The sequence below is a fragment of the Squalius cephalus genome (assembly GCF_949319135.1).
Source record: "Squalius cephalus genome assembly, chromosome: 11".
NCBI classification, from domain to species: Eukaryota; Metazoa; Chordata; class Actinopteri; order Cypriniformes; family Leuciscidae; genus Squalius; species Squalius cephalus.
In genome coordinates, this window is record NC_137132.1 from 15,637,475 (window position 1) to 15,649,661 (window position 12,187).

Consider the following 12,187-nt stretch of genomic DNA (forward strand, 5'->3'; position numbering starts at 1 on the left):
CTTTTATTCCATTGTCTTTCATCTCACATTTTAAAGGCAAAATGACATTTTGTGAGAGCAGCCCTTTAACTTGAACTTACCGTGTCTGCATGATATGAATAGAATATGAGTATATGGTACAGCCATTCACACAGAAAATGCTTTTGCATTTAAAAGCACAAAACATGGGCTAAATGTGCAACTGTCAAAGACATCTGTCTATAGCGCATGTTTACCTAGAAAGACAATGGATAAGCAGCACAGTGGAATGCAAAAATACACAAGTGGTGTTTCTTTTTTTGAGACTGCCTTGATGAACTGATCTACAGTACATGCTTTTCTCAAATATCCCTGCAACTTTAAACGATCAATCAATCAATCAATCAATCAATCAATAATAAGTTATTCATTAACCAAATCCTTATTATGTTCTCTCATCCCAGACTAAACAGCATTAATTTGCTAAGGATGGCTTTCAGAGGGAGATCATGGCTGAGTTTTTGAAAAGAGAACATCTGCCAGGCATCCCAGATCTCCCTCATCACATCCAGGTCTTTGACCCAGAACGTGGTGATCTGGCTCTGACCGTGCATCTGCCTTTTTAAGCCTGTTAAGCTGTGCTGTGCTGTCAAGGCTGTGAGCCTGCTGCTGCTAAACGATAAGTAAGAGTTAGATAAAAACTGTGCCGAGGAAACACTTACAAGCCGTATCCTTCTTTTCACTGATATGCAAGAATGAAGGCAGCAAAGCACTTGAAAAGCAAAGATGGGGATGGGCTGATCAAGAAAATGCAAAGCATGTATAATATTGATTATTTCCTCATTAGTTTGAGACTTTTTATCTAGATCCACCTGAATGTCTTATTTTTTTCTATTGATAGAGGGACATTAATGCATGCAAATGGGGTGAGTGTGATAAAGCAGGCTCAAAGTGATGTTTCTGTTCTGACATTGACAATTTATCTGAGTAAGTCTGAAAACTCCATCTCTGCTGCAATGTAAAATTCAACCTGCTCCTAGAATGTCATTAAAGAATTCACAACTGACTGACTCACTATTCCCCTCCACCGGTTGGGTATGGGTGACTGACAAGTGTTGTCATCCATTTTTATAACAAATCAGACAGACTGCTCTATTGAATAACACTTCCCATACATTAAATTATTTTCTCTTTCTCAGCACCCCGCAGAGCGTTTAATGGTTTGTGTGTCAGCAGGAGAACTGCTGACATAGATATTTCGTTTTTGACAGAATAGGAGAAAACTTTCAAGGTTGCTTTTGAAAAACAACAATATGAGATTAATCATACACTGCTTGTTTTCCTGAAAAAAATTCTTTACTTGTCACGAGGAAATAAAATTTCCCCACATATTTTGACCAATAAGAAGTCACTGTACTACAAAAATTTTCTTTAGTCCAAAAGCTCTCCGGCATTTACCATTTGCACTCTGCAAAAAAAAAAAGACAAATTTTCAAATGTGCCATATGAATCAGTTTATAACCCCTACACCCCCCGGTTCGACAGAGATCATCACATACCGCATCAAATTAGTTCCGATTTCTTTTGAGGAAAACACTTCCTTTGCACAATTCTACGAACTCCATAAAGTAACATGGTGATAGTAAAAAAATTAGATGGGAGGACAATTGATATTTCAATGCTTTTGCATTGAAGAAACTTTTGTGATGGAAAAACTATTTAAGTGCTTTTGTGAGCAAAAGTTACTTTTAAAAAGTAATGCGTCACAATATTGCGTTACTCCCCCAAAAAGTTACTAATTGAGTTACTTAGTTACTTTTTATGGAAAGTAATGCGTTACATTACTTTTGCGCTACTTTTTGTCACCTGGGCTGGGCTTGCTAGTTTGTTTTTTAATAACGAAAAATAATTGGGCAAACGTAAAGGCCCGTTCCCATCAAAAGGGAAATTAATAAGCCTCAGGCTGAAGGAAATGCAAATTCATGCCTGTCAGCAATAAAAAAATAAAACATTTTTTATATAAAGTCATTCAATCTTTTATTAATTGCATGGACAAAGTGCTTTAGGAGGCATCCATAAAATGGACTTTCTTACCTATTGCCATTTGGAGTTTTTTTCCAGACCAATTTAAAAAAAAGACATTGAAAAGCAAGATTACAAAAGGTACTGAATAAAGACTTTTCATAAAATAAACCTTGAATTTATTTTTATATTTGGAGGGGGGTGGGGGGGACCAGGGATCTGCCAACACTCTGGCAGGAGTGTTGCACATGTAGAACATATCAGTGGGATACTGGCAGATGGGAGTGAGAGGGCAGAGTTTGGGATCACCATGAACTTTAGCGTTGTGAAAGCGGGGCGTGTTCAACACGTAATGTCCCAGCATGTGTAATTGGGAGGCAGATGAAGGCGCTGTGTGCCGTGATGTATTCATCAAACGCTGTTTTCATAGTTCAATGAACCCAGTAATTATTGAATAGTGAAATGAACTGCTGTGAAGAGCAGGGCAGAAAGCATCAACTCAGCTGTGTCGGAGAAAGGCCAGGCAGTTAAGATCTTGTTTAACATATTGGTGTTCAAGAAGGACTTAAGTATGTAAGTGATGCCCTTTTTTTTTTAGGTCTGGGGATCAGTTCTGTGTCTTGACATTATGGTTGATGTGGCATGATGACATGAAGACACTTTGAAGTATCTTATTTATGTCAATTTCTTCCTGACCTTTTTACAGTGTAATTGTTTAAAGGGGTAATGACATGGACTTCCGTTGCTTGAGGTTCACTTGAGGTAATATAAATAACGTTTGCACACACACAGAAAAACAATTATTTTCAACCCTCATTCTAAACCCTGTGTCCTGTTGTCGACAGACTCAATTGCGTGGAGTATGTCAGAAACTGAACGCGCATCTGTGTATCCAGTGTAGACAGCATCAGTGATTAAAATGAGTTCAATTTGCTTTTGACATGATGCGACGCGACGTGACGCTCGCATCTGGAGTAGGCAAATGGTGCGATGTTTCATTGATGCCTTGCTCTTGAGGAAGTCATATGCAAATGTAATTGCCCGTGTGACGTCACAAATCTCACATATCCAAATGAGCTGTTTTAGAGCTTGATTTAATAAATGCTTTTTTTATAATGAGGAGGATATTTGAAACTATGAAAATGGTACAACGACCTCTTATATGTCAAAGGTCAAGGCAAATATGATATCTCATGTCACTACCCATTTAAGGTAGGTCTACAATACCTAGAGAAAGCTATTCATTTATCTGCAGTAGCCGTCCAGAAGTACGCAAAATGTGAAATCAGCCCCTGGAGAAATATTTGCAAATAAAATGTTGCTTGCAAAAATGTGTACTTCATCAGAAATTGAAACATTGAATGGCCGCCAGTGGAGAAAGAAGCAATTACAACATCTACCAGTAGAGGGTAACCAGCCCGCTTGACCCCTTAAACTGCTGTATAACATTTCAGTATCATTTTATGTCCGCATACGCATGACTGTAACTCATATACTCAGGGGATTTTTGTAATTCCTCCAAATGCACAAGTTAGCAACAAATTGAGAGTACATTTTGGGCTAGGATATCCAGTGTGATGATATTTAGAGCACTTTGGTCTAATTAGAGGTATTTGAGCACAAGGTGACTGACTGAATGTTTAATGGAACCAAAGGTCACATCCTCAGACGGAATCTTATCTCATAATCCCTTGCTGAAGCAATTACAGGACTTCAGCTCTGAAACAGGAATAACCTTTCCTCAGAGGGTGCTTGATCCTTGTTCACTTTTTTGAAATATATTAAATAATCCAATGCAAATTCAATACCTCACTGAATACACATACTGTATGGGACAATCTTGATTTATAGTATGCTGTCAGATTTTTCCAAGACAAGGCAAGTTTTGTGGAAACTGAATGCCACTTTTGGTTATTATGCAATGATTTCTGTCCTTGATTAATTCTATCTGTTCCTGTTCCAGTGCTACAAATAGAGCTCAGGCGCATGATTGAGTTCATACTGAGCAGGGAAAATCGCCTGCTCTGCTAAACCTGCAACTGGGCGACTGTAAAAAGCTAGGATGGAAAGGTTAAAACCAGTGTTGAACCATTGCTCGGGAAGCTTAAGAATATTTTCCTCCCTGCCAATATCCAAAACTACTTAGTTCTGCCCCACAAGGGAATCGGAGCCAAAGCAAAAGGATCCCTGCCAAGTGTTTAAATTGTTTGTACTCCTTTGAATGGATTGAAATCCAACATTTTCATGCTAGTCAAAGTTAATCTCTCAACACTGATCCTTTCAAAGAGAAAACTGGTTTCACATTCACTAGTCAAAGTAAGTTTCTCTTAAACTGACTCATTTTGGTTTATGTATTTAGTGAGATTCAGAGGCACATATGTAGATGTTTTTATTCTGTCTCTGCAAGGATTTGGTTTTTGTGGCGTGAATGTGGTAAAAAGTCCTGGAGGAGAGAATGTTCTTTTGCTGAAATGCTAATAATTAGACTAATTTACTTTTTTTTCTCTCCTTCTTTAGTAATTTATTTGCCGTTTGGATGGCTAGGCATTGTAATTCTATAGCCATATGCTAGAAAACACTGTCTGAGAGCAAAACCATGTGGATAAAAATGATAAATCTAAATTGTCAAGACACCTTATTGTGACAAATGATGTTTACTGAGTCATCAGTGCAATAATCATAAAAACATTCAACAGGTGATTTACAAAAGCAAACATTATTTCAGTTCTATCAGAAAAAGTGCCACATCAGGCCATGAGAAAGAAAACAAGTATGGCTTATCATGTTATTTTGTGCTTTTATCCTTCCTTACATGATTGGGAACCTTAAGGTTTGGTGACACCAAAAGAGTGAAGATAAATCACAAATCAAAAACAAACATCTATAGGGTTACATTACTTTTATAGAGCAGAAACAAAGTCTGCCTCATGCAGTAGGAGGTTCAAGCATGAAAAGTGACACCCAATTTACTGCCAGAAATGAGCAATTGATTGTATTATTTCCACAACAGGATAACATGATTGCACACAAATTAAATGTGCACAGATAATGTTTATTGTAATTGCCCTATTATGCTGAACTAGGTTCAAAACCTGCTCTGCTGTAAACAGATTCAGTTTGTGCCTTGAAAAGACAATAGTTGATACCTGTCATCCAAAAGATAAAAACTTCAGTCATCAGCAGATGTAACAATCTGTCCCAGCCTCTTCACTGTCATTGATTATGCTGTGAGGATAAGACTCAGTCTTTCACAGAGTGTTCACAGCCCCCAAAAAGAGCCGATGTCCTCGAGAGTTAGTGGTCCTTACACAAACTGATGTAAAATGCTTAAGATAAGCTGAGAAGTGATAATGCGAGCTCTTGGTTTGGACGTCTTGTCCTCTTAAAAACACATTTTTCACAGTTTTGCATGCCATTTGGATGACAACCCCAATAAATGAGAGCACTGCACAGAGCAGCACTTCAAAGACACGCTAAAGCCAGCTAGTGTTGACAGATGTGATCATTATTAACTAATATTTTCCTCTTCACAGCTGACATGCTCATATATTTGATTAGTAATTGAGTAGTTTTCATGTGCACATATATATATAAGCAACTGCTTTAATCCCACTGCAGTTTTGGAAGCTCTTTTTAAATGAAGCTAGTAAGCAGTTTATATACAGTGAGGAAAATAAGTATTTGAAAACCCTGCTATTTTGCAAGTTCTCCCACTTGGAAATCATGGAGGGGTCTGAAATTGTCATCGTAGGTGCATGTCCACTGTGAGAGACATAATCTAAAAAAAAAAATCCAGAAATCACAATATATGATTTTTTAACTATTTATTTGTATGATACAGCTGCAAATAAGTATTTGAACACCCGTCTATCAGCTAGAATTCTGACCCTCAAAGACCTGTTAGTCTGCCTTTAAAATGTCCACCTCCACTCCATTTATTATCCTAAATTAGATGCACATGTTTGAGGTCGTTAGCTGCATAAAGACACCTGTCGACACCTGTCCACCCCATACAATCAGTAAGAATCCAACTACTAACATGGCCAAGACCAAAGAGCTGTCCAAAGACACTAGAGACAAAATTGTACACCTCCACAAGGCTGGAAAGGGCTACGGGGAAATTGCCAAGCAGCTTGGTGAAAAAAGGTCCACTGTTGGAGCAATCATTAGAAAATGGAAGAAGCTAAACATGACTGTCAATCTCCCTCGGACTGGGGCTCCATGCAAGATCTCACCTCGTGGGGTCTCAATGATCCTAAGAAAGGTGAGAAATCAGCCCAGAACTACACGGGAGGAGCTGGTCAATGACCTGAAAAGAGCTGGGACCACTGTTTCCAAGGTTACTGTTGGTAATACACTAAGACATCATGGTTTGAAATCATGCATGGCACGGAAGGTTCCCCTGCTTAAACCAGCACATGTCAAGGCCCGTCTTAAGTTTGCCAATGACCATTTGGATGATCCAGAGGAGTCATGGGAGAAAGTCATGTGGTCAGATGAGACCAAAATAGAACTTTTTGGTCATAATTCCACTAAACGTGTTTGGAGGAAGAAGAATGATGAGTACCATCCCAAGAACACCATCCTTACTGTGAAGCATGGGGGTGGTAGCATCATGCTTTGGGGGTGTTTTTCTGCGCATGGGACAGGGCGACTGCACTGTATTAAGAAGAGGATGACCGGGGCCATGTATTGCGAGATTTTGGGGAACAACCTCCTTCCCTCAGTTAGAGCATTGAAGATGGGTCGAGGCTGGGTCTTCCAACATGACAATGACCCGAAGCACACAGCCAGGATAACCAAGGAGTGGCTCTGTAAGAAGCATATCAAGGTTCTGGCGTGGCCTAGCAGTCTCCAGACCTAAACCCAATAGAGAATCTTTGGAGGGAGCTCAAACTCCGTGTTTCTCAGTGACAGCCCAGAAACCTGACTGATCTAGAGAAGATCTGTGTGGAGGAGTGGGCCATACAAACAAAGGCTACTGTACCAAATATTAACATTGATTTTCTCAGGTGTTAAAATACTTATTTGCAGCTGTATCATACAAATAAATAGTTAAAAAATCATACATTGTGATTTCTGGATTTTTTTTTTTAGATTATGTCTCTCACAGTGGACATGCACCTACGATGACAATTTCAGACCCCTCCATGATTTCTAAGTGGGAGAACTTGCAAAATAGCAGGGTGTTCAAATACTTATTTTCCTCACTGTGTATATATATATACACACTTATTTTTCATTGTAATAATATTTCACAATATTACTGTTTTTACTGTATTTTTGATCCAATACATCTAGCCTTGGTGAGCATAAGATACTTCTTTCAAAAACAAAAAAAAAATCTTACCAACCCTGAACTTTTTAACAGTAGTGATACATATTCACACTATTTAGTACACTACTGTACATACATTACAAATCACTTTGTGCACATGAAAAAAGAAAAGAAAAATGAGGAAATCTAATATCAGGATATCTGAGTTGGATTTGATAGATTTAGATTATTGGGGACCACTAGGCTCTACATGAAATATAATAAAATAATCATCAAAGAACGAACCTTTAGAACTTTCACTCCTGCTGTGATGTCAGCTGCTTGTCTGTGAAACTGAAGACGTAACTGTCTGAAAGTTTCATAACCTTTTTATGGATTTTAATTGGTCCTTCAGAATGGACCGCATACTGACCACTGCCTCCACTGAATGATCTTAATGAAATATACCTTAGCAGCAATTAATAGAGATTTGTAATCAAGAGCTACATCAATGTCCCTCAAGGAGAGCTTCTTATTTTTAATCATTGCACTTAATGAAATTCTGCCATGATAAATTATGCACATGCTCCTGCGGTCTCCATTGCTGTGTAGTTTAATGGGAGAAGGGTGTTCTTATGATTTCGATTTTGAATGTGGCTGATGAAATTTCCAACAAATTTGTTCTGTGTTGTTGTAAGTTAATCTTTAATGATGGAAAAGTATTTGCCTTGTTTGTCCAAATCCATACAAGGCTGGTCTGTGCAATTGCTGTGATACTGGTGACACCAAACAAAACTGCTAAAATAATGACCGTTTTCAAACAGGCTTCCTAACTACTTCTACCTTTTTACCGCATTTTCAGTATACTCATCAGAAAGAGAACCTACAGCTTAATTATTGTAGTAGAGGCATAATAATGGTGCACTACGGAAGACATTTTTGGGGTTCAAACATCTTTCTGTTGTGCATGGTGCTAAACTTAGAGATAGTTCGCCCAAAAATAAAATTTTACTCACCCTTATGCCATTTCCGATGTATATGACTTTCATCAATTCGCTTGCATTATGGATTCACCTTGATGGATTATTTTCTTAAAAATCTTCATTCGTGTTTATCTGAAGAACGAAAGTCATATACATCGGGGGTAGCATAAGGGTGAGTAAAGTGGTAAACCTTTAAGTGTGAGCTAAATTCACTGTGCTGATTATGTTTCACAGCTTTCGTGACTACAAAGAATTCATTTAAAAAAAGGGAAGCATCTTGCGCTTCACTGCAGAACTGAAGAGTAGCTGCTACATCTCTGTGTCTGATTTAGCACTACACTGATGTCCAGGTGTTCATTACACTAACAATAGAGCTCATACGTCACCATGTGCTGTAGTCCACGCTGATTCTGCGACACTCATTAGCAATGCGGCCTGGGTTGTTAATGCTCTTTTTGTTTAAGGCAACACTGGCCTGGATTTTAAATACAGATGAAATAAATTAGAGAAAGCCAGAGTCTGACATGTTGATATCAGTGTGTGTGTGTGTGTGTGTGTGTGTTCATGTTTGTGGTTTTTACTCACTTAACAACTTCTCCTGATTCCCGCTTTCTAATGTTTTGAGCCAGTGATTTCACTATTGCCTTGTGACAAAACCATTTGCATATACAATTACTGCGCAGACCAACCAATTCCGAAGGTATTCCAGAGTCACAAACTCCGTCCACAGAAACAGAGCAACGTTGCTCAGAACATTGTTGTTTTCCCATTCTGAGATGTTAGTATGCGGAACATGCTCATATAGGGGTGAAAGCAAGTGACTGTGCCACAAATAGAAAAATTCGCCACTGTGGCTGGCTTAAGCAAGCCGCTCACGATGCCCCTCATTTAAAAAAAACAGAGTTTCACAACAAAGCCTGAAAATGATCTTTGTGCACAAGCAGAGGACAGTATGAGAGACCGTTACTAACTATCTGTGAAATTATTAGAGTGTGGAACAGTAATGGCAGAGCATCCTAGAGGAACATCTGAGTGAAAAGCATTTCTAAAAGGATCTGACAGATTCCATATTAACTATGCAATTCTGTGGAAGGAGATTTAAAATCAAAACGTAAAGCAAGAATAACTCTCTCGTCTCTCACAGCAATATTCTCATTAGTGTAGATTTAAATTAGATCAATTGACTCCTGAGGCTGTAAACTGAATTCAGCTTTCTCTCAGAACAGTCTGTTTGCGTGAGAAGCAGAGATGTGTTTTAGTGATGAATGTGTTATTTTACGTTTTATGGTTTGCGATGACAACATGCTGGGCACTGGTACATGACTGCATTACTGTAATTTAAGCTTATGTAAAAGTGAGGCCCAAGGGCAGTCACCATGACGTTGAGCTCCAATTACTCTGAAGTCTAGAAGCCCATTGTCTTGCTGCGGAAGACCTGACATTGACCACAGGCCCTCTGTAATTCACTTTTTATTGAAGTTATAAATTGACTGGGAAAAGTGTTTCATATTTAGATGAAGTTCCTTTTGCTGTTAATTAATTGAAATTTTTATATTTGATTTTGAAGTACCTGTAGGGGGAGACCAGGGATGAAAGTAACACCTTTTGATTGAGCATCGGTAACTCAGTGGTTGTTTGTGCTAGATCTCTTAAACTTTGATACATGGTAGCCATATTTGTCTCCTACAAATAAAACTCACTTGATTCACAGATTATGTGAGTTAATGTCAAACACAAAGAGTTCCGTTGTTATAACCTTCCCCACTACTGGAGTGATTTGTAACACAGGCTGTGAATAGATGTAACAATGAGAGAAATAGGATGCAAACAATCTAAATTTATGCAAGAATGGTATTGAAGAACAAAGATTAATTTGTTTTGAATAATTTAAAGTTGTTGTTTTTTAATTGTATTTCTATTAAGACTTTAAATCTAGTACTAAAACAACTGCTGTGTGTGTTTGTTTCTGTACTGTATTTCCTGTCTCATTCAGTCACTGGCTATGTTTGCCACCCACCTAATTTTATGTGAATTTTGCTATATCACATATGCTGGAAATGGCAAGATGCGTATAAATTCTAAAAATGTGAACAAAATGTGCTCAATGAGGCCGATAATGTTTTTATCCGATAAGAAGACATGGCGCATAAACCACGAAGGAAACATATTTAACCTACCACATAAATCCCTCAATGTGAAAAAAAATAAATAAATCATGTGATTTTTTCTTAAAGGAGAACTCCGTTCAATTTTAACATTGAGCTCATTTTTTTGTAAATTTGGAGTGCTGTCAATACAGAGAACAACAACAAAAATCGGTGTTACCTACACCTTGTTATCCTCTTTTTAAAATTTGCACCCTGTTGACTTCAATGGGGCAAGTTTTAAACCTGCTTTTAGCCTCTTAACATCCTTGATGTGTCATTACAAGTGCCCAGCCATGTGAGTGATTCCTTCAGAGTGAACACGAGTGAATCTGACTGCAGTAGATGTGAAAGATATGTATAAAAGTTCAGCCAGCACACATACCTGTATTTTCTTCCTGTTTTCGGTCGAAGTCCACAGTAGTCGATTGTCGAGTTCACGCGCATAGGTTTAGTACGTACGATCATGCGCCCGAACTCGACAATCGATTACTGTGGACTTCAACCGAAAACAGGATGTAAATACAGGTATGTGCGCTGGCTGAATAAACATCATTTTTATTCATATCTTGCACATCTACTGCAGTCAGATTCACCAGCGTTCACTCTGAAGGAATCACTCACATGGCTGGGCACTTGTAATGACACATCAAGGATGTTAAGAGGCTAAAAGCAGGTTTAAAACTTGCCCCATTTAAGTCAACAGGGTGCACATTTTAAAAAGAGGATAACAAGGTGTAGGCAACACCGATTTTTGTTGTTGTTCTCTGTATTGACAGCACTCCAAATGTACAAAAAAATGAGCTCAATGTTAAAATTGACCGGAGTTCTCCCTTAACAGCGGATGTGATTGATAACTGGAATCATCATAAAGGGTTGTAACATTTTTAATGAACTGTTAAAACTATCCCCACCCCAAACAGCCATAACATTGCTAACTGTTTTAGCATGTGGGTTTGAAGTTAGCATGAATGCAAAGCATCAAATTAAATTAGAGAAATAACTACTTTAGATTATGCAGGTGAAATAACTTTACAAAACACTGTGTGTTTGAAATAATCTTAATAATTGTCACCACAGCTCTTTTCTGACTTGTCAAACTTACAATTGATGAAGAACCCCTTACAACCCCTATAAGTGTGTGTTGCATATTTCAAAGCCTGAAAGTCATAGGCTAATCATTTGCTATTCTTGTAGCAAACTCTTTTCTTTCATGCTGACCTCACTGTCGATAAAATGTACATCATTATTTTCCTATCACAGTTTATCGTGCGACAAACAGTCCCAAAAGTTATTTAGGTGATTGAGAGTCGAATAAAATCAGAGTAGACTCACTGAGGTGTGTCGGTTTCTCCTCTGGCCTGCTGTGCTGCATCAGATCATCCACGCCCCTTCTTTGATTTCCTGGTCATTTTTTGGTCTTCTCAACTTTAAGGAATAGATTTCTGCCTCCTCCTTATTCTCTACCATTATTCAATCTTACAGATCTCTGAGTTGAAAAAACATTCCACCGCGCAGGGTACTAAAATGAGTTCAGTGGGGGATTTGCGCTTTGTAAGGAATGTTCTGAGAGCACTTTAATCAGCGGGACTCTATTTGCCTTTCTTCTGCCCCTAATCTCTGAATTTTGAGAGGCAATTACCAGACAAAACAAAGAATCATTTTTAATTTAAGAGGCGCACACTCAGAAACACAGCACTGTCATAAGAAATCCCAGAAGGACATCAAAGGATGTTGACACAGGCAGACAGATCAAAATGTACAACTCTGAGGTAAGAGACGCCTGCCTTCAGCACATGAAAATTAACCTAAATCAATTTGTT

General features: G+C 38.3%; 1 protein-coding gene across 2 annotated transcripts in view; it reads right to left on the minus strand.

Annotated features, from left to right (window-relative positions):
* The window catches only part of drd2a (dopamine receptor D2a), a 42,048-nt gene extending 30,149 nt beyond the window's left edge, over nucleotides 1–11,899 (minus strand). The window contains exon 1 of one of the 2 annotated variants that reach the window (XM_079885118.1): nucleotides 11,700–11,899. Coding sequence is in view for 1 of the 2 variants with exons in the window: in XM_079885119.1 (XP_079741245.1) it covers nucleotides 11,700–11,739 (40 nt within the window). In the remaining variant the exon portion in view is untranslated. The remainder of the gene's footprint in view (nucleotides 1–11,699) is intronic. The other variant, XM_079885119.1, reaches the window with a different exon arrangement.
* Nucleotides 11,900–12,187: the final 288 nt, after the last annotated feature.